The 25,615-nt window shown below is 42.5% G+C and overlaps 1 protein-coding gene across 2 annotated transcripts in view; it reads left to right on the forward strand.

Annotated features, from left to right (window-relative positions):
• ADCY9 (adenylate cyclase 9) overlaps positions 1–18,468 on the forward strand; it is a 131,081-nt gene extending 112,613 nt beyond the window's left edge. For both annotated transcript variants that reach the window (XM_075010352.1, XM_075010353.1), the window contains exon 10: positions 3,800–18,468. In XM_075010352.1, the coding sequence (XP_074866453.1) occupies positions 3,800–4,988 (1,189 nt within the window). In that variant the 3' untranslated portion in view covers positions 4,989–18,468. The remainder of the gene's footprint in view (positions 1–3,799) is intronic.
• The last annotated feature ends 7,147 nt before the right edge of the window (positions 18,469–25,615 follow it).

The raw sequence follows: 25,615 nt of genomic DNA on the forward strand, positions 1-25,615 counted from the left end.
ATAAATGTATCCTCTCAGTAAAAGTCAATGTATTACTCTACATGCTTTGCAACAGTTGGAGTGTACTGTTTTCTCCACTGTTTATGGAATGATAGGTCTTTTGAGATAAGAGTCCCATCTGCCTTTTTAGAAAAAAAAGTTGTGCTCCTTCTTTCCTCACCTTCACCCACCAAAAAATTTCTAAGTGGAGTTACTGTGTTCGGTAGTCATATCATGATCTAGAATAGAGTATTCACTCCCTCTTGGCCTGTCATCCCATGATGTTTAACATCTCGTATGTGTAGCAGCACCCGGTTTACAATATCTCAGACCCTATGTGATTCATCAAAAATTCCTGTGCGTAGCTCTGTAGGTCTTTTTTCTCCTTGTTCAGCCCTTGTAGTCTCTGTGAAGATGTAGTGATTATGCATCTACTTTATATATAGAAAAATACAATTTCCAACCCGTATTACTAGCACCTAAAGAAAGTATCTTTCCAAAGGCTTCTACTACCAGGACAAAGCCATTGTGTTACACAGTTTAGGATTTGTGATCAATCCATGTGAAAGCTTCCTGATTCCATAGCAAGAACTTACACAGGTATTGAATTCAGCACAGAGACAGAATGAAAATTCCAACTTATTTCTTGGGCTTTTATGCCTACAAATATTTAAACTATTTGATGTAGAGAAACTGTGTCAGCTTGAGTTTTTTAAATGCACCAATTTTTAAAATTGCATTTTCTATTAGTACACCCTTTTAAACAGTAAACAGCTTAACTAGCCCTGAATTTCATTTATAAGCGACTTCTAAAATGTGTGACATTTTTGGTTTTGGTGCGGATTTGCTGCTTCTTAGTCATCATTTAAAAAGGCTATTTCCTTTAATGAATTTTTCTCCTGTTAATTACCCAGTCCTAACATATTGTCAGATACATAATCTAACCCAGCTAAATAAAAATATGGTTTCGTTAACTTTTTGCAGCTAGAGTTATACTAGATCATAGATGTTAGTTGTAGCCATTTTTTGTGCAACATTTTCAGACAGATATGATTTTCAAGAAGAGGGCATTGCTTCAATAATCTCTTCTTTCAGGTTAGTTCTGGGGGTTTGCTGCCTTGGCCTTGCCCTTGCCCCTTTCACCTGAGGCTCACTCCTTTCTGGAAGCTTGGTGCCCCCCCTCCACCTTCCCCAAGGGGCCCAGCAAGCCAGTCAGCTCCCCTGTGAGAGCATAAAAGGTGAGGTGGCCACATCCCTCCATCCTTTTCTTCTTACTGCCTGTGACAGCAAGATGGAATATGAAGAGTGTCCCACCCACTAGTTCTGCCAAAAGGGTTGAAGAAATTCAGGGATCCACATGTAGATTTTAATAATTGTTTCAACAGGAGACAGTTGTGTTGGGAGCTATGGTGAGTTTAGCTCCAAAAAACAATTCTTGCTTTCATATAAACCAAGTCATGCCTTCTGCCCTAGTTTTTTCTCTGATAAGAAACCTCGTATTACCTGCATATTATTTGAGCCTCTTACTTGGCCAGAATATTTTTTTTCCCAGATTCGCAGCTTTCTGCTTTGGTTGGTTTTTGTTTTGTTTAATAGAGAATGTAGTCAGGAAAATAATCTATCAGATCTTCCATTGCCAGGTGGAAATATTCAGCAGTTCTCAAAGTTTATCCAAGAAAAAAGCCCATTTCTGCTTTTGTCAGACCACAGGTTAGCCTTGGATAAGGCAAAAAAACAGCCACCAGGCAGTCCATTCAATTCCAAAACATTCTTCAGTGGAGGTTGAGGCTTCAGTAGTGATGCTTTTTTCGATCACTTAGTATAGTTATTCAGTGTTTTGAAAGGACACAATAAAGAGATTTGATGCTGTTGCTTTTCCATGTCCCACTTACTCCTTGCATGCTATTTTAGAATCCTTTTAGTACACACTGGTGGAGCATAAAGACCAGGAATTTTTCCCACCAGGGTTTCTTTGATTGAAATTCACCAGTCCATATGCCTGTCCAGTTATCCGTTAAAGGGTTTACAGTACGATGCCTTCTACTGACATAACTGCAAAACAACTGAATGAACATATCTCAGATTTTCTGGACGAAAAAAGCACCGCTTTTGGGCTGAGGCCAGGGATAGAAAGTTTTCACACAATTACAGAGAAACTGAAGAGCGTGTGAAAACATGAAATTATATTTGAACAGTATAGTTATGTAAAACTGTACTTTCGGGAAGCTGTGGGAGTACTACATTACTATGAGATGTGTAGCAGATTAAATGATACAAATATAGAAGATAACAAATACAAATCTTGTTCCATTTCTTATGCATACCGTGGGATGGAGTTTGTGAGCGAGCAAGATAACAATCTCGGGGAGCATGCCACATAATGATGTGTGTCACATGTAGTCGACCAGGCTGTGGACCTGGTGTTTGGGATGGAGGGATGGAAATAGAAATTACGTCTGTAACATAACCCCATTACTACAATACCTTTGTTGATTGGTGGGGTAGAAATAGCTCCCACCCATAAGCGTATAAGAACTCTTGAGGACAAATGCTAAGTCTTCTCTGCCTGAGGTCTAGACGTTATCATGAACTAAGGATCTGGAAGAGCTTTGGTTTATAATCCTTGTGCTTAAGAGCATGCCACTCCTGGCTAGGGAAAGGCAGTAGAGACAAAGACTCCAGTCTTGGTACAGATTGCTCTCACCACATTTCAAGAAGCTAAGTGTTTTCAGGGAGCCACTTGGCGTGATGCCTTTGCTCAAGAAACTGACTCTGGAAATGGTATAAACTAACCAACTACCCACTTGCATTGGTTTCTCTGGTGTTGGGTAAGTTACTGAAAAATGTGTGATGAAGTGACTGTTGCGACTTCAGGCAATCTGACTTCAGGCCCAGTTTCAGAAAATGCACTGGTATTATGGGGATCATTGACTTCTCAGGGAGATTTGGGCTACACCCTTACAACACCCAGAAAGTTACAATTGTACAGAATGTAGCCACCAGTCCACTCAGGGATGTTTCATGCAGAGAGTATATTATATGGGAGCTCTGCAATCCGCAGGATCTGCCAATGAATGTCTGAAGATTGGTCTGTATTCTTACATGCACTAATGGCTGACATTGTAGCTAATTGAGAAAATTGCCTGTCTCCCCATAATAAGCTTTAGTGGTTGCAATCAGAAGAGATGTTCAGGTGAGAACCCCATCCTTCGCAGTTCCATAGCACAGTGGCAGATTGTTCTCGACATAGTTCCTCAGCTCTGGAGTTTCTTCCTCCAAGTATCCTCCAGAGCCTAAAATGTACTGATCTTCAAAACACCTTGTAAGGCTCATATCTTTTCTCCGGTCTTTGGGACAGTGGCGGTTCTGAGGGACGTGGACGGCCCAAAGCAGTATTTTTGTATTCATTATTAGTAGTTCAGTATTTTGTACTGGGCTTGATTTCTGAATCAGGAATACAAGAAGTCATTATGAATACGCAAATAGCCATTTATACTTTCAATAAATAATATTGTAAACGCATAAAGCTGTATTTCTGAAAGACGGCATACTCACCAATGAGAACTTCAAGATTGTCAAATTTGGGGAGTATTTAGGCCCAGCAGCTCAAGAGGGTCCATTTAATTTTGTGTCAATTAAAATGACTATGAGAGAGTTCTACAGCCTGGGTATATTTAAGACCAAATAAAATGAGAGTTTTAAAACTCCAATTTGGTTTTAGTGAGGCATTTTTAACAACGGAGATTTACAGATTAAGAAGTCATGGAACTGTATTTTAAAATGCACATCTTTATTTTTCTTTTCCCCTGCCCTGCCCCAGCTCTCAGAAGAATCCATGCAACAGTTCATTGCTAACTGACATAAAGAAACCAGCAGACACGATTGGCCAGGAAGTGATACTGGTTTTCTTTCTTCTGCTCCTTTTGGTTTGGTTTCTGAATCGGGAGTTTGAAGTCAGTTACCGCCTCCACTACCATGGAGATGTAGAGGCTGATCTTCACCGCACCAAAATTCAGAGCATGAGAGACCAAGCTGACTGGCTGCTGAGGAATATTATTCCATATCATGTGGCGGAGCAGTTGAAGGTTTCCCAGAGCTACTCCAAAAACCATGATAGCGGTGGAGTGATCTTTGCTAGCATTGTGAATTTCAGCGAGTTCTATGAAGAGAATTATGAAGGGGGCAAAGAATGCTATCGAGTCCTGAACGAGTTGATTGGGGACTTTGATGAGTTGCTGAGCAAACCACATTACAGCAGCATTGAGAAAATCAAAACAATTGGGGCAACATACATGGCTGCCTCTGGACTGAACACTGCACAGTGTCAGGACAATAACCATCCACATGGACATTTGCAAACCCTTTTTGAATTTGCCAAAGAAATGATGCAAGTGGTGGATGACTTCAACAATAATATGCTGTGGTTTAATTTTAAACTTCGCATTGGCTTTAATCATGGCCCTCTCACTGCTGGGGTCATAGGCACTACCAAGTTATTGTATGACATATGGGGTGATACCGTGAACATTGCTAGCAGAATGGACTCTACTGGAGTAGAGTGCCGGATACAGGTGAGTGAGGAGAGCTACCGTATCCTAAATAAGATGGGATATGACTTTGATTATAGGGGGACAGTCAATGTGAAGGGGAAAGGTCAGATGAAGACCTACCTTTACCCAAAATGCATGGACAATGGGGTTGTGCCACATCACCAGTTGTCTATATCTCCAGACATCCGGGTTCAAGTGGATGGCAGCATTGGGCGGTCTCCTACTGATGAGATTGCCAATCTGGTGCCTTCTGTACAGAATTCTGACAAGACATCCCAGGGCTCAGATAACAACTTAGAACCCAAGAATATGCTTCCATCCTACAAGAAGCTCCAAAAAGAGGGAGTGCAAGCGGAAGACAGATGCAGGTTTGGCAAAGCTGTCACGAGTGACTGTGAGGAAGCAGGACCTGAGGAGGTCAACGAACTGACAAAGTTAAATATCTCTAAGAGTGTATGATGCAGTGACAGAGACCTGCATGATGTGCTCTGTCCATAGGAACACAAAAACCTTTGCAACTGGCTACTTTGTTTTTTAGAAGAAAGACATTCTCTACATTTGGGTGATTTGTGTTCATGTTAGTACCTGATGCTGTGTGGATCACAGTTATTCAGTGCTCATTTTTGTCCTCCTCTCCCCTCCATGCCCTTTAGCCCTCTTCAAAACTCCCCAGCTCCCTGTGTAACCACCTTTCAGCTGAGTGGAGGATATTAAGTGCCTTCAGATATACTCCATTGGGTTCCCTGCCCACGTACAAAGGCCGCAAATAAAATAATAGCTTTGGGTATTTATCAGTTTTAAAAGAAAAGCTGTGGTCATTATATCATTTTTATTATTGTTTCTCTCAAAACACTTCTTCTTGGCTAATGCAACTCCTTGGGTTTTACATAGAGGAGGGTGTGGGTGGGGATGTACTATTTTATTGTTATCGGACCTTCTGTACCTAAACAGGCGTGTGTATGAAACTGACATAAAAGTGCCAGTAATGTACCGCAAGTGAATGTCATGGAAAGGAGGTAACAGTTTTGCTTTGTGTGGGGCGGGGGAAGAGCTGAGTTCTGCAGCAGCTCAGCATTTAGATGAAGCAGCAGCAGAGGTGTTTTCCTTTCACCCTTTAAGAGTGTTTTGATTAGACGTGATTAGACACTGCTTTCCTGACATCCACGGGTTATTGACGTGTCTGGAGGGATTAAAGGGTCCGATTTCATAGCCCTAAAGTTAGAGTTCCAAAAACGTCAGGTAACTGTTAAAGCTTTTACAATTTAGGTCTCAGGTGTTACAAAAGCCGCTTTCATATTACCCTGTCCCCAGCGGATTTGTGAGATTTTGAGTGAAATTGGTGCCCCTCAAACTGCCCTGATTCGTAGAGAGGCGGTTAAATGCACATTTTGGGATTGCATTTATTTATTTATTTGTGTGTGATTGTTTTACATTTTGTTTTTGAGGCTGGTATTGGGGTTTGCAGAGCTGGTAATTGGTGTCACTAAATTTAATAAGACGTCCATTAGTGCTTCATCCTCGTCGAACTGCAAACCACTGTGAGGACATTACCAAGGCAATACTTTTGTCAAAGTTGGTGAGACCTCCAAAGCCTGCCAATGTAGACCAAGTCTGAAAATCCCCATGTACCTTCTGTCCTGAGTTAATGGTGCTGAGCAGCGTTATTCAGGCTTTGCACCTATGCTGTGTTTTGCAGTGTAGATTAGAATGACATGCTTCCCATGTGCCATTTAAAGCAGGAATAGGAAATTCCTGCACCATGAGCTGAGAAGCACAACATTTTGGGCCTGAACCTACTAGTGACTGCATGAGCAGACTCCTGTGCATACAGTGAGGCTCACTGAAGTTGTTGGGACTCTGTGCAGGCACTGGGTTCTGTCTGCAAAGAGGCAGTGGCAGGATCAGGGCTTCAGACGACACTAGTCCCAGGGATTTCGCTATACACAGTCTCCTCCCCCCTGAATTCCACCATCCCTCCTCAGAGTTGCCTGTTTAATCATTTTCCAACTCTCCATTTAAATTCAGACACCCTCTAATTTTAATTCCTGGCAAAGACACTGACCACTTCTTTCTTTGCATGTGTCTGTAATTGTAACCCTTTTTCACTCTGCTTTTGAACGAGTGGGTGATCCACTTTGGATAATGTTAAATATTGCAAGGTTCCAATTTAAACAAGAATTTCTTGTACCAGCTAAATTACTATATTATTTCTGCCCAAAATCAGTTAATCTGCCAAGAGAATTATGGAGATTGTGGGCAAATCTAATGCTCTTTTGTCTGCGCAGTCCTATTTTTCAGTTATTTCTTTCCATTTTTAGTCCCAAAAATGACTTAAAAGTGAAAGCAGAGCATAGTCACACTTACTACTTTCAGAACGGCCATAGTGTGTCAGACCAAGGTCCGTCTAGCCCAGTATCCTGTCTTCCAACAGTGGCCAGTGCCAGCTGCCTCAGAGGGAATGAACAGAACAAGTGATCACCATCTCTTTTCTTATGTCCTGCATTGTTCACATGCTTCTGGCATTGGAATGTGTGCCCTGAGTGGATTTAATTCTTTCATCCATCCTTTTGATTTCTCTGATTTGATGGCCCACTACAATGCCCAGAAGTAAAAGTGGCATTTCTCTGCTGTTCTTCCAGTGTTAGCCATGATCCAGCAAAATAGCTCCATGTCTTTTCTCTGACTTTCAGTGCTGTATGTTTGTTGTACTTCTCACAGCAAGCCTCCACCTGTAGGAAGTTTGATCCTAGCAACTAAAAGTGAAAGAACAGCATAGTCTGAGGATTCCAAGCCAATTTATTGATCTTTTTTTTTAAACAGAAGCAAGGAATGAGGAAATCTTACCTCTCATTATTGCAGTAACACACCATTCCACACAAAGGCTGTCCTTTAGCCTACAAAATTAGTATGACTCGTGTGGCTATTCGTGGTGTGTTACTACATGAGTATTGTTAGCCTTTCAGTAGTATCTCATTAGAGTACTGAAAAGGGTTCCTGACTTGGTAGCATCATGGCCTCTTTTCTGATGTCACTAAGCAAATAAAATGGCTGAGGTCAGAAACATCTCTGGGCTCTAAAGTCAAGGGCTGCTGTCTGTTCTTGTGGTGTTGATCTACATAGTATTAACACCATCGTGAGTTGAGTGCATCTGATACTACATACTTTCACTTTCTAATTAGTAAATACAGGTTGTACCTCTAGTTCAGCACACTCTGGTCTGGCAGTGTCTGTAACCGTCACGATTTTAGTTAGCTGGGTGCCCACTTACTGTGACTGAGGGTCAAATGTCCTGTGCCCCTCCTTGCCCCTAACTGCCCCAGGGTGGGACCATGGCCGGGGGGTGACTGCAGAGCCCCAGGCTGGGGCCAGGAGTAGATCCATGGAGTTGGTGGCTGGGACCACAGGCAGCAGAAGAGGGAAAGGCAGGCATGACCCAGGGTGAAGTGTCATTAGCTGAAACCCTGAGCCAGCATCAGAGCCCCTAGGTCATGGTTGACCTCCCCTGGTCCAGCAAATTCTCTAATTTATCACCAGTCAGGTTCCAAGGGTTCCAGACTAGAGCAGTTCAACCTGTAGTATCTAATAGTTACATTGATAATAATAATGTCATGAATTGTTTGCTTATTGTCACCAGAACAATAGCCACCTCTAACAGCTTCATTGTGACCAGATGTCATGGTCCTTGTCACAAAGGTCTTGAATCTCTTCTTTTGCGATTCAGAAACAACCTCCCTGTGTCTACATGTGTCCCTTCCTTTCGAAAGGGGCATGTTAATCAGCGGGTTCGAAAGATGCTAATGAGGCACTGTAATGAATATGCAGCACCTCATTAGCATAATGGCGGCCACAGGAATTCGAAAGTGTGGCTTTTCGAATCGCGCGCCGCCTGTGGAGACGGGACCTTCCGAAAGGACCCCCCCCAAGTTTTCGAAAGCCCCTTCTTGCTATTAGCATTAGCATCTTTCAAACCCGCTCATTAACATGCCCCTTTTGAAAGGAAGGGGCTTGTGTAGACCGAGCCCCTATGAAAGCTATGAAACCCCATCCCACAAAACATATGTACTTCTCAAAGTCACAAAGGACAGTGAGACCCCCCTCTCAACTCCCAATGAAAGACAATGGGAGTTGGACCCCCCCCAAAAATAATGGGTGTCTGATGGTTTTTAATGGTATAATGCTCTCTACTGCAGGTCTCTTAGTGCCTGAGAGAGTCCAAACATGGCCCATGTTATACACTTGCATGCCAGTATCAGAGTTTATTTTATAAAATGCCTTTAGCGCTTGTTTTATTACATTCTGTGTAATAATTTAAAAGAAACATTAACATTATAAAAGTTACCTGATTAGCCCTATCCCCTAAAATGTACTCTACTAAAAACAATGTTCTGTTGGCTTGTTCTTTTCCTGTATGTTTAGAATTTCTTGGTACTGATCGTCAAGATCACCCACAGGGAAAAAGCATGTGGTTGCTAAATGCTTTCAAGCCCAGGAACTCTATGGGGGTGACTCTGGGATTTGGAAAGTTGAGGGAAGATGCTGAGTATTTTCTGCAACATTTCTTTAATTTGCTGCTGACAGACCATTGATTATTCCACACACACCCTGTACACCTTTAAGACCAAACACTGACTTCTCATGAACAAGTAAATAACATTCCAGTGCATTTGTATTAATTACAGCAGATTTTTAAGATGATAATGAATTTATTATTGTCCAGGATTTAAGGCTTTTTCAAGGGGTTAGAGGGTGGCAGTTGGTTTTGTTTTGTTTGTTTAATAATGACAAGGAACTTGCTGTGAGCTGTGGCTATAGTATTAAAAATGCCAGCTGCCAGTCAGTGACTTCTACACTATTATTCATGTAGTGTACAGGTCACCTTGGCAGGTAGTGGGGCTGTGAGGTGGTGTAAGAGTAAGGAAGCACGATGAAGTCACTATCAATTTGTTTAGTGCTAGTTATTATGAGCATAGGCAGGTGATTAACAGGAAAACACTCTTGTCTGAATCTGTGTACTGAAAGGACTGTTTGAATAGAGGAAGTGGAGGTTCAGTGAGTATAAAGTCTTAACAAAAGTAAAGGACTCACATGCTTTTTATCTAAAGACTTGCTGTATCCTGATTAGAGAGAAACAACCTTTGAGGTTGTCTGTAGACTATAGTATTTTAAAATGGCTTCACTCTGTTGTTCCTGTAACTTTCTCTGAGACTGACATTTAGAATGGTTTATAAAATGTCGGGTTTCTAGTGACTATCACGTGATGTTCGTGTGTAAAAAAATTTAAGGTGAACAGTTGTTTCTAATCAGCTGATCCCCTATCTTGCTATGTTGCAAAGCATGTGCAAATAGCAGCATTGAGAGTTATTACAAGTTGAACCTCTGTAATCCATACTGTACTTCCCTCATCCAGCAACATCTGTGGCCCAGCATCTGTGCGTCCTCCAGGGCTGCGGCCCTCATGAGGAGAAGCCAGAGCACCCAAACTCAGCAAACGCTCTTCTACCCACCCAGGGCTGATTTACAGCATTCCAGCTCAGAGAGGGTGGGAGTGGGAGGAGTGGCAACAGAGGGGTGCTCAGGGGAAGAGGCGGGCTGGCTGCAGAGCCGTGCAGCCGTAGGCCTAGAGTGGAGCATTACAGCCAGGGGCCGAGAGCTCATCTCTTCCCGAGTGCCCCCTATTACTGCTCTGTCAATGTCAGCTCCCTGTGCTGCCACTGAAGCAGAGCCCCACAGCTTGTGGCAGCAGAGGCACCAACATTCACCTCCCCGATTGAGTAAATTCTCTGTTTCGGGACCAGTCAGGTCTTGAGAGTGCCAGACCAGGGAGGCTTAACCTGTAGTATGAAGTTGATTGTAATCTCATCAGCTGTCTAGATTTTTTACCTGATTTCAAGACTGCTTGTTTCTCCTCTCCTTTGTGTTGCACTCCTCTGTGTTGTGCATGATAAGATATGCAGAGGACTGGTTTTCCCCCATCCTTGGATTTGAACTTGTGTTTTAACAGCAATATTTGAATTTCTTTGGTGTGAGATCAATTTCATATCAAAGAACTTACTCCATGCAGTAAAACTTCCTTCACAAGGCTCTCAGTCTTTACCTGTATTCTCCAACTTAATCGTCCAGTCACAGCTTTACCACTTCACAGTTGATTTAATGTCCTTTCTCTTCCTTATCTTGTCCTAATGTGGTTTATTTTAAGTGATAGAAAAGAAACAAATCGAATAGTTCAAATGACTGCAACTTATGAAGAGTAAATCTGCCAACACCGCAGAAAAACACCAGAGAATGCCATGAAGTCACAGTAAAGTTATATAATAGGAGGAAATGAAACAAAAAATCAATCGAAACTGCTAGCAGCATTGAAATTCATTGAAGCAAAATTCAAATGTGCCTATGTTAATAAAAGCTTTCTAAAAGAGTCTGGGAAGAGCTACATCAGAGCACACTCTCAGGAACGGTATATTTTATATGCTCATATAAAGAGGTGTGCTGGATTTAAATTATGCCGTGGGGATAGTTTTCCAACCTCCTTTCCAAAGAGTAAAATGACTAATGCTGTTCCAGTTCAGCATCATAGAAATTATTAAAAGATCAGAAACGCACTCCCATAGGTTCTTACATTGCTGCTTATGGAAGAACTGGCTCATAATACATTGATACTTGCTTATTTCTGGCAACTATATTGCAATAAAAGGCATCTAAAAATACCGTATATACTCCCTAAGGACACTTTCCCACATGAGCAACTGATGCAGAGATGTTGTGAGATTGTGAATGGAAGTGGAACATTTGTGAATGGAGGGGAAGGGGAACCAGGTGGTGAAGGATGTAGGAATCCCAGTGCTACAGCATAACAGCACAGTAAAACAGCACTACTGCCAAGTTACAAATGCATTTAGGAAAACAAACACAAACCTCCAAACAGTTTGGAGGTTGAGCTAGATATAGCTGTGAGAGACAAAATGTGCAGAATATTTGTGCAGGGAGCAGTGCATTCTACTCCAGAGACATTTTCCACCTCCCCTCATTGTAGTTCTCTGCCTAGGTTGTAGTTGAGCCCTTCTTGCTTTTTCCAGGGTCAGTGTCCAAATGACTTTTGTTACAATAAATCTGAATTTTAACTTACTGTTAACATGAATACCCACGTAGGCCAATGTCTCCAAAGTTTCGTCTGCTCTGGTTGATTATAAAATTAAAAATGATCCATTATAAAAATGGGTTTAGGAAAACGGTAAAAATAAACCCTTACTCGCATGTTTCACCTTGTATCTTTAGTTTTACTTAATAGACGATTTGTGGAAAGTGTCTGTTATGAGCTGTGGAATCAGAGAAGGTTCCCTAAGGTTAATAGACTGAGGTGTAGTCAAGTAAGGAAAACATGAGAGAAGAACATACTAGCTCTGCATTCCCAAAACTAGAACAACTAGAATGAGGAAATGCTGAAGAACCCTCCTCGCATCCTACAAGAAAACCACGCACAAGGTAATAGCTATGCAAATAGAATATCTGATCTAAATCAACAGGCCTGGAAAAAGGAGCGATAGGCATGCCGCAATTACAGGTTGGCCAGATCTGAAAATTTGCCATCCCTGAGAAAACAGCCACCTACCTGCTCACAGCTGTTGTGCTAAAGTCCTTTCAAATGTTACTCAACTCTTGAAAGAAATGGCATTCCTGTCAATCAGAGGTGAAATGTAGTATGAATATACTCTACAACACCGGACAGCCAGCTCATCAAAACTACTGGCAAATAGAGAAGGGAGATGATAATTGGATGTCAGATTATTTAAAAGGCTGATCCTTCTTTTCAAGGATCCTTGTCTTTGCTTATGTGAAGAGACAGGAAACTTGAAGGCAGATATGAAATCAGGTCACTTGATGGCCACTTCACATTATTCTGGCAGGGTAAAGGGACCTTAAGCTGAGCATAAATCTAATAATATTTATAAATGACTTTCAGTCTTAATGAGTGTCACACCCTAGGAGTTTTTCTTTGTTTGTACTAGTTTTGCTTAAAGGAAAACACTCAACAGAAATTACAAGGTGACTCAAATATATCCTACAACATGTATAATGTATGGAGGGCAGAGGTTTAACAGCTGTTCTATAGAATAGTGGCGAGGGAAAAGATTTCAAGGTGGTAGTACTTCCCTGTCATCCAACAAAAATGTATTCAACTCTGGCAGAAAAAAACTTGAAGTGGAAGTGTTAGATAATTTTCTTAGTGTCTTTACCGAGTGGATTAAATCTCTCATACCGTATTTGCTGATTGCAAAGATAGTTACTGAGCACTTCACTGCTTAGGCAGTTTGCAAAAAAATACTTGCTGCTTATTTGCTGAGGAGAGATGCTTCTGGTTTGAGTTGCTCACTTTGAGCAGAAGTGGATTAGGGAGTTGTGGGGCCCTGGACCAGGGCAAGTGGAAGCCTTTCCCTATGCCTTCCAAATATAATCCTCCCCATGGTCCTACTGAACTGCAGGGTCAGGCTGAGAGGGGAGGGAACTTCTCCTACTTCCCAGACAGAGCACTGGGTGACTGGGGTAAGGAAGACCCCTGCAACCCAACTGTACTCCGCAGTAAGAGTAGTGAGTGGAGCAGGTTGGAGCACATAACACCTCCACCCCCCAAATTGACCAGGACATCTGGGTCCAGGCCCCATGGGCCCAGAGATGAATTCACCAGTACTTTGAGAGAAAGCTGTTCTGAACATTTGATTGTAAAAGATAGTTAAGGCTTTGTCCTGGTCTTTAGTTATATCCATTAAACGTTTCATGTTTAATTAATACATTTGTTTTATCCAAAACCCAGTAAAGTCAACAGGAAATTGTTCTATTGCTTTCAGTAGGCTTTGGCTCTAGACGTATAGAAGGGAAAGAAACAAAGGCAACGCACTTCAAAATCAACCATTCCATGTGCAATATATTTGCTGCTTTTGACAATAGGCAACTTTATGTTCACAGCTCCTAATTGCAAATCCATGCGAGGAGAATTGGTCATTTGAGTTTTGCAGTTACTGAAAGATGCCTTAAGATTGCTTTCTTTGCTCTTTGCAAGTTCTCCTTCATCTTAGGCTTTCTGTGAATTTCATTTTGGTCTTGGGTTTGATTTGGTTTTGCTACAACACTTATTCCAAGACTTTAGAAATGGGTAGTGTTCAACAAACCTTAACAACTTTAAAGCAGGTATTGGCACTGGCAAGGTTATCTTAAATTTTAGCTTTTGGTTATGTATTGCAAGTCTGTAGATTTTTGAGTATACGGCTACCATCAGCAGCTACATACAGTAGAAGTCTGAGCTTAGACATATGTCTAACGAGTTGGTAGGTGTGGCAATTTTCAGAAATGTGGTTTTTGAATGTTTGTGTACCTTAAGGCATAGAAGATCATGATGATTCTGGGAACCTTAGTTTAAATCAGAGAATGACAGCACTAGAAGGGACTGCAAGGATCATATAATCTAGCCAATTGAAGTTCTGAGATTGTTTAAAGACCCTTCACTTTCCCCTCATAGTACGTGTTCGTAAGAAAGATACTGGAGAAATAATTTGCACTGTGGGGGTGGCTTTGACTATATAATTGTTGGAAGATAAGCTCTGGGGAGAGAAACAAAATGAGCTATATTAAAAACCCACCATCTGACGGAATGTATACCTATGCACATGGGGTGAAATCCAAGCCTCATTCACCCAGGGTGTTCTCACTGTGTAAAAAATTCCATCTTGTCATCTAGTGAAAAGGGGCAGGCCTCAAAGGTGCTGGCCTCTTCTATACCACATGGCCTTCCACAGCACCCAGCAACTCTGCACTCTTTGTAAGAGCCTATCCGTGTCAAACTTTTTTTTTTTCCTCTCAGCACCCATTAGTTCAACAGCTGCTGAAGGAATCCTCACCCAAACTTTCCTTCCTGAATTGCAGTGTTCTGAAGTGATGGTACCATATATGCAGAGCAGTGAGCTCTATTAGCGCCCTCTGAGATTACAGCTTTAAACTGCAGCAGTAATAAACAGAAATATAAGTAATAATTTAAAAGCCAAGAGCCTTAACTAGTCCTAACTGCTATTTAAAGACAAAGCACAGTTGCAAGTTCATTATGAATACTGCCTAGAATTTGCATGATAAATGGAGGGTATCTCTTATTAATCAGGTAATAATAACCATATCCTGTCCTACACTGCGGCCAAAGGTATTGAGTTAACAGGGAACACCCAGAAGTTTCTCACACACTGAAATGTGCTCTCCCATACTTCTCAGGAAGGTTAATCGCCACGTTCCCATGGCAGATGGGATTTACTTTCTATTGGACTTATTTTAAAAGTTGTCTCTGTCCTGGCAAAGGTTATTTTTACATTCAGGATATAAAGTTAAGAATATTGATGTTGGGAACTGGACTCTGCCATCTTCCCCACCCCAGTTCAGTAGTGCTGAGCTGAAGCTTGGGGGAGAGGGAACAACAGCTTTTAAGATAAATATGATTGGAAAGTCAAACAATTAAGGAGAGAATTTAGTACTCTCGAACTAGCGACAGTATGGGAAAGGCGTGCCTTGTTGAGGTGTTGTAGTCACCTGGTTATGGCGCGCACGCACGCACACACACCCCACCCCACCTACCTATCACAGTCAGTCAGAGTACAGAGAAACAATCTGACAGTTGGAGGTCAGTAACAGCGCAGCTTCCCTGTGCCACAGGTGACCGAGACAGTTCTGCTCCAATGTAATTATCGTCCCTTGAGTTTGTAAAGATGTCTTTTCGCTCTCTGGGTTTTTCTTTAAATTGTTCATTTGAGTAAATTTTGAGCTGGCAGTTGAAATTTCTTTTTAAATTCAGACACAGCTGCTCTGTTACCGAAGTTTAATGGCGTGGTGGAGGGTTGGCTGTTGTTTTCTGTATCGTGTTGTATACAGTATTATACAAGTGTGACATTATGTAAGCAACTACCGAGCATAGAAAAGCTATCATGGCTGGCTGGAGTGTTGCAAGATTACAACAAAGATTAAAGGCTCATCTTAAAGGTATTCCTCCTCCTCCTGAGTTCATTTTGGTTTCACAAGAAATTGTAAGTTTGACAAAGATATCATTTCTGTTCAAACACCTGCTTAAGATTCCTGCTTGGCAGCATGCCTGGAGATTAACATCAACTCCATTCTGTTAATCGCTTCCTTTAAAAGCTGCTTTTTGAACAGTATTAGCACTTTGATATTGTATTGCCTGTTCAGCCACCAATGTGTGTGGAAACAGCACAAAAGCGTGACTAAGAATTAACTGAAAACAATTGCCAATTCAAAAACTAATTCTAAAAAAAAATCCCAGTCTCATGGAAAGTGTTACCTTAATGATGTATTTGCTTATTTTCCCAGGCCCCGATAAACCCCACAATCACAATGTATTCTCCCCTCCTCTGCAAACAGAGAGAAAGGGCCTGTTTGCAAACCCTTCTGAGGAGAAGTTTGTAATTTCCACTGAATTATTTGCTGGGGAAGGTGCTTCCATTCAGCAGATGAATTGTAAATATTGCATATGCTTTGTCGACAACACACAAAATGGAAAAAAAGTTGTATCTGTGAAATATTAAGCTATATATGTATATAGATAAAAATACATATTCTCTTTGACTCGTTACTACAGAGCTGTAATCAACTGTATATTAAACTGTTTTACTGTATTGCAGAACATTTTCACGCTCTCTTAGATGTAGAAAAGCTGGGAAAGTAATTCACAATACAGTATGTCAACTTAAAATTTGCTTGTTTTTTTTAGTTTGTTTCGGCACAACTTCAAACAGAATCTGTGCCAGTTGTACATCGTTTCAGAGAATTACATTTTGGAAAACAAGCTCTTGGACCTTTTATTTACTGAACATTGTCTCCTTACAATAGTTCGTTGTGGTTGCTTATGAAACTCTGATCATTTCATTTGTGGTTAGGTAGGATGTATGAGAGAAATTTTAAAAAGTAAAAGAACTTCTTCAGTAATTTAGGGCTTACATTAGAAGTACTTTATTTGGTGGCCAATGACCTTTACACTCTAAATACCAGTTTTTACAAAACTCCTTTGACACACTTTTTTTTTTTTAAATGCACTACTATACATTGAGGCTACATCTACATGAGGAGCCTCTGTTGACACAAGTTGCTGTCGGAAGGGATTTCTCCGCAAAGCTTCTGTTGACAGATTGCATCTACACATAAAAGCAGATCGAAAGAGCAATCCACTCTATTGACAGAAAGCAGCCTGCTCAGCCCTCTCTCAGCAGAACAGCTGACCAGAAGCTCTGCAGACAGGGCTGCGCGGTGAACCAGAAGCTCTGTCTGTTGACAAAAGGGCCACAGAGCATCTACGTAGTTGTTTTGTCAACAGAACACTGCCGAAAGTGGCGTTATACCTGAAAAGGGAGAGGTATAATGCTGCCAGTGCATGTGCTGGGTATTGTTGATCAATTGTCAACAAGGCGCATTTTCTTTGTAGACGGTCTCCAGTTTTTCCTGATAAAAGCCCAGTTTTGCTGGGAAAAGCCTCTTGTATAGTTATACCCCGTGAATCTGCGCTAATGAGCAAATTAACTGATCAACAATACTCTTGAAGAGCACTGTTGTCACTCTTAATTCAGGTGCAAAGATGAAGATAAGAAGAAAAAGAGACATTGATTTTCATTTCAGTAGGATCTCGAAGTAAAAGTAACTAAGATTTTCAGAGCCCTGCTGCTTGTCAGCTAGAGTAATGAACACTACAGACAGGGTGCGTAGTATGGTAAGTAGCACAATGCCTAGTACAACGTGGGTGTCTGCAATAAGCGTTCTGTTTTATTTTACTTGTGTCTGATATCTTTTTAACTCAAAAGGTTCAAGGAAGATTCTGAACTCATGCCAAGTAAGTTTAATGTGCAGAGAAAATGAAGGTTTTTTTTTTTTTTTGCTGGATTCTGTATCCATCCCACTCCTCCATGATGCATTCTTTATACCTGGCGAATGAGCCTTATTAATTTACAAGTATCAAAGAAGTAGCTGTGTTAATCTATATCTGCAGAAACGAGACACATCTGACAAAATGGGTCTTTGCCCATGGGAGCTTATGCTCCAGTAAATCTGTTAGGCTACATCTACACCAGAAGCATCTGTCTTCAGAAGTTACTGTCAGAAGAGATAGTCCAACAAAACTTCCATCAACAGATTGTATCTACGCATAAAAGCAGATCAATCTTTTGATCTGCTCTGTTGACAAAAAGGCCCCCTGGAGCATTTACACGACTCTTTTGTCAACAGTTTCTGTAGACAAAACGCATTTTATGTGTAGCTGCTCCACGAGTTTTGTTGCCAAAACCCCAGTTTTGTCTACAAAACTCTCTAGTGTAGATGTAGCCTTAGTATGTAAGGTGCCACAGGACTTCTTATAATTTTTATTAATGTACATTTGCCTCAGCTATTAAAGGACATCTTTAAATCCTGTTGACTTGATGAAGACAGAGCTAGCCAGTTGGAGATTATTTTGTGTGTTAAATAGAACAGCAAATGAATTGCAGCTTTAGTATTTTTGTTCATGTAGCCCTGCCCCCACTGGCATGCAATAAGATTTCAAGAAATGCTTCATTAAGAACATTATCCGTCATGGATGTTGAGAGCTACATTCTGATTTTTTCCTAACGTTTTCTCAAAAGGGAAGGTAAGTATCGGGGCACGTTTAATGCACGTATGGTACCACTCAGTCTTAAGGCAGCCAGCCATTCGCCCACATTTACCACTGTTGTACTCAAATGCAACCCAGGAATGTTTATACCAATTCATGCATTTAACCATTACACAAGTGTTCCAGGGCATTCACCTTCTGTTGCAGGTGAAAACTGTTTGAATGTTATCCAAGGATTTCTGATTTTTTTTTCATTGTCGATCATGGCGATTGTCAACAACCAACAGATATTTTTTAATAAATCGTACAAAGGAATTTCCAATAAATCCAGTCTTCCTGTTTTCCTTGTTAATTGTATGTTGTCTTCTCCAAATATAAAATATTTTAAAGGTCCTAAACGTCCCTATTATTTTTGTTCACATAGCCCTGCCTCCACTGGCATGCCCTTGGAGAAAAATGACGTTATGTTCAGATATGGTGTTATAGATACCTGTGTGTGTACAGTTTAAAATATTGCAGGTAGGAGAAAGTGTTTTCAAGACTCCTCCCCACCCCCGTATAACATCAGATACATTAAATAACATTCCCAAACATTGAGATGGCCCAACCATATATGTATAACTTTCCTGTCATCTACTTTCAGTAGCTAGGGTGTAAGAGGCCTGGTGTGCCACCTAAGTAAACAGTGCAGTATATGGAGAAGTTTAAATTTAGAGTAAGCATTGTCCTGCCAGATTGCAGTGTGATCTAATGAACTGAGCACCCAAGTAAGAGCTAGGGAGTCTTAAGATTTCCTGATGACCCAGAGACATTTACTTAACATCTGACTTGTGTCAAAGTGCAGGCTTCAGGGACTTGTTAGAGTGGAGGTGGGACCTGGGGCCCAGGGGGGAGCACCTCCTAGCTGATTAAAAAATTGGCACCTTTGTAAGCAGGAGTCTGTGGGTGAAACAGAGCTGGAGAGGGCTATTGATGGGAGAGAACAGGTAGAAGGTGTACGTATGGCCAGAGATGAGAGAGTGAGGAAAGAGTGAAAAAAATTAGCATAGAAATATGTTCCCCAAGCCTGCCATTGCCTCCCATCAAACCCTCACTAGGGCACTACCTCTCCTTTCTCAGGACAAGCCTCCTGAATAGAACTTTGTGAAACTGATCACTCATGAATGTAAAATAGCCACATTGGTCTCTTTCATGGTCCCATAGCGTTCCTCTTGCTGGCCAGCTTTGCGCTGAGCTCGGAGACCCATCTTGGCTTTGTGCTGTTCTGAGGTGCTAATTGATGGCTGGCCTTACTCCCTAAAGCAGCCCACCAGAGCCGCCCTCCTAGTCCTGCACTTCAAGGCCACTATACCTGGGTTGTTCCCCTGATCCCCAGAGGTCGCCCCCAAGGATCTTGCTGCAGAGAATAGGTGCCAGAAATTACAGGCCTCAGAGTAGCCATCCTCTCATATCGCTGCTATGAATTCCCTGCTTCAGGCTGAAGTGGCAGGAAACGCACAGAGGCTGGGACTCCAAGAATCAGTCCATTCTGGAAGTCAAGAGGACACGTGATATGCAGAAGGCCTCAGATAAGAAAAGCAGTGGGCAGCGGGAAGCATCTGCATGGCTGTACAGACCTAGCAATTGGGCAAATAGCAGACCATACAAGGGCCAAGCTACAGGGACTGTGATGTTTTGCTTTCTTTTACAACCACCTTGACTTTTCTCTAGTGCTCCTTGTGTAGTATGCCTCTGCGTGCTCCCCAGTCTTTGAGGTCCCATCTCAATCTGTAAACTCTAGCACCGTTGTTGATACTGAAATAGGTAACCTCAGCAGGCAGATGGGCTAGTTTCACCAGGGAAAACCACTGCTCCTGTCTTCCTCCCTCCCTCCCTCCCTCGGGCATCGCGCTCTGATCAGTCGGATACAGATGGGGTCTTCCAGCCAGCAGGCCAAGCTCAGTATCTACCAGGTAAAGCCCTTGGCACAGCCATCCAAATCAAAAGGAGAAAGCAGGAAACTCAGATGAAAAGAGCAGTCATCAAATCCAGCTCTAGTAGACCCATTCATTATACCTTGGATCTTTTCTTCCCAATAAATGAGATGAAACGTTAGGCCTACAGCTGAAGTGCTGTTTCCAAACATCCCAGTTATTCTATGACTTGGAAGATAATGGCACTCAAGGTGACCAGAAATCCAAGCTCAGAACAAGACATTCTGGGAGTTACACCTCCACAAGCTGAAGCAGAGCTTACAAGAAAACGCAAGGAAGGAGTCAGGAAAGAAAACATTCCTCCCCCAGCACATCACACAGCATGGAAGGAGAGGTACCAGATTTCAGAGCTGGAGGAGACAGGGTGGGGAGATTTAAGAGATTCTTTTCTGAGAAAAGGTTTTCCAGCCACGGGCAAAAATACTGGTCCAAATTTCGAAGGTCCTTCCCTGGAAAGAGGAACAAGAGAAGGGAGTCTGGAGGAATCAGACCCAATCTCCCCAATGGGGTTGGAATTGAGTCATTTCTTCCTCTCCCTGAACACAAGAGGTTAGTGTCAGATTAGAATGGGACATCCAGCAAAGTGCAGAAGGGCCCACCACACACCAGAGACTCTTCAGTCACCTCTTTGGTAGAGGATGTGGTCATCCTCTCAGAAAATTTTCCATGTAGAGGACCATAGCAGTACCTAGATGGACAGATAGCTGCAGTGATTTATTCAATAGGATTTAAATGCAGCAGCCAGATGGTGTCCATACCAACCACCCGGAAAGACGACTTGTGGGCGAAGCAAGTATAGTCTTTCTCCAGACATTCTGGAGGGAAATTAATCGCACCATCTATGGGCGAGAAGATTATTGAAACAACCAAGAATAAGGAAAACAAAACAAAAACCAAGAAAACAGCTGAACGTTCAGGAAAGGATTTTAAAGCTACCTACCAGACAGGGCTGCTAGTGTAGCAGATGCTGGATTCTACAGAGGAATAAGGTGAGAAGAGTCCATAGAAAGTATAGGAGTGACACCAACTGGACTTCACAAAAAGTAAATGGAATTCCATTTTGTTACACTGTTGAAATGGGTCTGGTTCTCTAGAGCCCTGACAACTTCTAATGACTTCATGGTGTTTTGGTATCACTGTTTCTGAGCTGTCACACTTCTCCATCCTTATAAGACTGACAATCACTTCCAAGTTGTACAGGATCATGGCAGTTTCCTCTTCTCCCAGGGTGTATACATAGATAAATACACTGAAGATTTTGGGGTGCTCAGATTCCTGGTAACGGGCCATAAAACTGCCTAAGATAAACAATGCATCAGTCTCTTCTACTCTAGTGCTGTTGCAGGTCTCCAATTCAGGAGCCACGCAGGGTGGCCTGGTGCCTGCCACGCACAGCGCCTAGTGCTCAAGTATTTGGTGGAAATCACTGCTTAAAAAAAGGATAAAAACTTCCCTTCTTCCAAGACTCGAAGGCTCCTCCTTTATTTAGTGCAAAGGGTGCTTGTTCTTTGTTTCCACCTTAGGCTTGTCTATGCAGTGGACAGCGCTGGTGTGGAAATCTACATCGCATTACCCTACTAATTGGGTGCTAACTGTCCATATGGACCCGGCTGCCGTGCACGAGAAGTTCCCTCGTGCATGTTGACCTATTCCCCCTTCCAAGTGAGGCAGATCAAAGTGCAATGTGGGACTTCTAGTGTGCAGCAGCAATGAACACGCTGACATTTAGTGCACAAGAGGCCTAAGTGAGATGTTGATCTACACCCAAGCTTGCTGTGCAATAACTGTTCACATGGACGAGCCACTTTTGTTTGAGTTTCAGACCTTTCAGTCTGGTTGATAGCCCTGCAGTGATTCCTATTCAATTGCCATTGAGACTGAATTCCCCGTTTGTTAGCTGTAATTTAGTACCATTTTCCCACACCGACTGGGGAAGATGGGACCTGGTAAATAGCTCACTGTAATATTCTGCATAGCGCAAGGGTCCCATTTGAGTGGGGAGAGCCTGTTAATGATTTTAACATACGGTTCTTCTGACTTGTTAATTGTGGTTTCAGCAGCTAACTGTGGATGCTGTCTTGTATCAAGCAGCAATTCTGATTTCACAGCTTTCTAGGAATTTTATGGGAATTTAAAACGTCGATGCAAATGAAATCTATTAACATTTTAATTATCTTGTAAATGTATTTTCTCTCTGTCTTGCACATACCCCCGGGAGACTCGTTAAGAGAAGCAGCCATGCTATCTTGGCGATAAAGGTTCAGTTACGCTGAAGCTGAAAGGTATAATCTCCAGCTCACAGAAACATACCCAGCTCTAGTTCTGATCAAGCTAGAGCACTAAAAGGAGCAAGCTGAGCTGCCATCGCACAAGCAGTAGAAGAGACTCATTAGGTACCAAAGGTCTGAGACAGAATCATATTTGGGATAGGTGGTCACTCCTGCTGCACATGACACCACGTCTTCGCTTCTGTTTTTAGCAGAGGTACGTCTCCACATTCTAGAAGTTACTCCTCCCACTCCAGTGTTGATGTTTTCTCAAAGAGGGGGGAGATGGCCATCAGGACGGGGGAGTCTATAAAACTGAACCCCCAAGATCAGACATGATGTTTGCTTAAATGGGGCCAGAGTGGTGGATGAGGAGCTTTCAGAGAGAACATCTCTGCAGCCCTTAATCAACTGCCTGACCGGGCAGATGGAATCCAAACTCAGCCACAAGTGGTGAGACCAAGAACGGTAGCTGAGTCAGAGTGACTCAAGAACCAGCCCTATCTGTGGTGCCCTGGAAAATGGAGCCTTCAAGGATAAACCTGAAGATACCACAAAGAGACACTATCATCTCAATATGTGACTACTGAATCTGCCTGAAGGAGTGCAGATCCCCAGTCCAATGACCCAGGCCCAGCTGTAGGGTAAGGTGAGCAAGGGGGTTGCCTGGGGCCCCGCGCCTTCAAGGATCCATGCTCCAGTTGACTAGAGCATCCACAGCCCGCCAACTGGGCCCCACCGTCAGCATGCCACCATAGGCCCCGCCCACCAGCCAAGCCCAGCTGGTCTGGCTCAACAATGACCGTTGCCTCTGACTTGATCTCTGGACCACTGGATCTATTGGTAAGAGGAAAAAAATTAAACGTGCTGCCCCCACAGTTGTCAGGTGTGAACACAGGAACGGCCTTCACCCTCAGAACTCAGTCTAGCAAGCAGACCACTTGGAGCCTGGGGTTCTAGAAATGCAGCTGCAAAAAGGTTTATTTCATTTCATTTCATTTCATTCATTTCAGCCCTGCCACCCCTTTCTGTGCAACCCTCCGCTGGCTCCCACTTCTCTGTCATGTTAAACAAATGACTTGCCAATCCCCACACCAGCTATCACCTCTAAAACATAACAGAGGTACTGCTTCCCATCCCTGCTCTGCCTGGGGTGCCAGCTTTCATTGCCCAAAGCACCTAACTTTTCTCCCCTGCTGCCCCTCTTGCACAGGAGGTGTTCCTGGTGAGCGTTTGCCAACTCCCCCTTATTGTCCTCCCTCAGATCCCTCCATAAAACTCTACGTAGCTGTTATCCCTACAAAACAATTGCAATGTTTAGGCAGATGGGGCATTTCCTTGTGCTTCCTTGTCTGTCTCCACCTGCTTCATCTCTTCTGCTTTGATTGTCAGCACTTGGGGGTGGAGATTGTCTTTTTGTTGTGTGTTTTACAACGTCCGGCATGAAGGGTTTCCAGGCCATGACCATAGCTCTGAGGTTCTGTCACGCACAAATAATCAGTGTGTACATTTCCCCCAGCTCTCTAAAGGAATGCCATCTATTATGATTAAATAAAACAGAAGTGAAATCGGCAAAGATTTGCGGAGAAACTTTTAACAGAGAGTCTTCAGGTTTCTTTGGGTTAAACGTCTGTGGTCTGTAATTAAGACGGTTGTGCATTTTGTGAAATGAAAAGCATCACACAAGTTCACTTTTCTTACTTCATTCAAGGTTATGTGCTTGTGTTGGCTGTGTGTGCTTTGTCCCCTCTAGTTGCGGGAACACACAAGGCTGCTGCAATCTCAGAGCTAAGAAACTGGGTGCGGTGATTCAGGCAGTAAAGGCTCATGATTTTAGAACTAGAGGGCCTGCGTTCAGTCCCTGCAAATGATCTGGTCCAGCTACGTCTTTACTCACGACCGCATTATTTATGTGATAACTGACGGTGAACAGCTCCTATGATATTGTTACAGCAACTGACCCTCTCGCTCCTGGAGCAGAGCACTGTTCGCTTTCCCTTTAGTCTACAGGCAATCTTCTAATTAAGGGCAAACATCCAAAACCCACTTATACATAGATTGGCCCCAGACTATTCCCAAGGCCCCTTACTTTCTGTGGGGTTTTAGCTTCCCAGGTATTGATCCTTATAAATTAATCATAAGCTCACATTCCTGCTTTCACTCAAGAGCATATTTTACCGTGTTGTTTAATGACTGGAGTGAACTTTAGTTAATGTTAAAATAAGAAAATGTCTTCGCAATTGAAAAGTTCCTTCTCCTTGTCTTGTAGTTAGGGATAGAAAAGAGATGCAGTGGCCAGAGCTGTTAGTGACACAACACACTTTTTTCATTCTCCATCAGAGAGGAGTGGTGAGTAGTGTTTTTCTGGGTGGTTAACAATGTTGGTTCTGTGATCAATTTAAATGGCTGGATCCTGTGGTCTGTCTTTAAACATGACCATTTCCTATCAGTCCGTTCATCTGTGCACTGGTCTTGTTCCCATGGACGTCAATATGAAACACAAGCAAGATGTCCTTAGCTCCAAGCAGGGGATTGTCTGCCGTGTGGTTAGTATGTTGAAGATTGCTGTTAAATTTAGAGGCTTCCTTTTATTGTTCTCTTGGAAACATGCTGGTTCCCCAGCGTGTCACCTGTGCGAGGTACCTGGCAACATTGTTGCACAGAGCTGGCTGAGACAAGAATTCCTTAAATGAAATACAGTCCCCTGCCTCATCTCCTCTGCCTTCTTTACAATTCTGTAGTTGGAAAATTAAGAGCATTAAACACTAGGTCAAACCTATGACTCAGAGATGGGGAATATTGCCCTTACTCAGAAAATATACAGATAGCCCGAACATCATGCACTGAAAACCAACAGGCCGGTGGGGGAAGACAGGAGACAAATATTTTTTGCACACTGCATTGCTGAAAGGGGATATGGAAAAGCTTAGATTTTGGGGTTAGTTCATTCACTGCCGGGGATTTCTTGCTGTCTGGCAGTAACAGTACTGTTTTGGCTGATGCACCCCTCTTGATGAATTACCAGATTTTTTAGCAGCTTCCTTTATGGGTTACTCCAATCATACACATAATTAATTCTATCCTAGAGGAGTCTTTAATGTTTGGGGAAATCCTGAGTTTGGGTACAACCCACGTAACCAACTTTCTCTTTCCCTCATAGTCCCTAGAAGAGGGGTGTGAAAAGTGAGAAGGTTTGAGTTATCATAGAATCATAGGCCTGGAAGGGTCTTT

The sequence above is a fragment of the Carettochelys insculpta genome, chromosome 16, assembly GCF_033958435.1.
Source record: "Carettochelys insculpta isolate YL-2023 chromosome 16, ASM3395843v1, whole genome shotgun sequence".
NCBI classification, from domain to species: Eukaryota; Metazoa; Chordata; order Testudines; family Carettochelyidae; genus Carettochelys; species Carettochelys insculpta.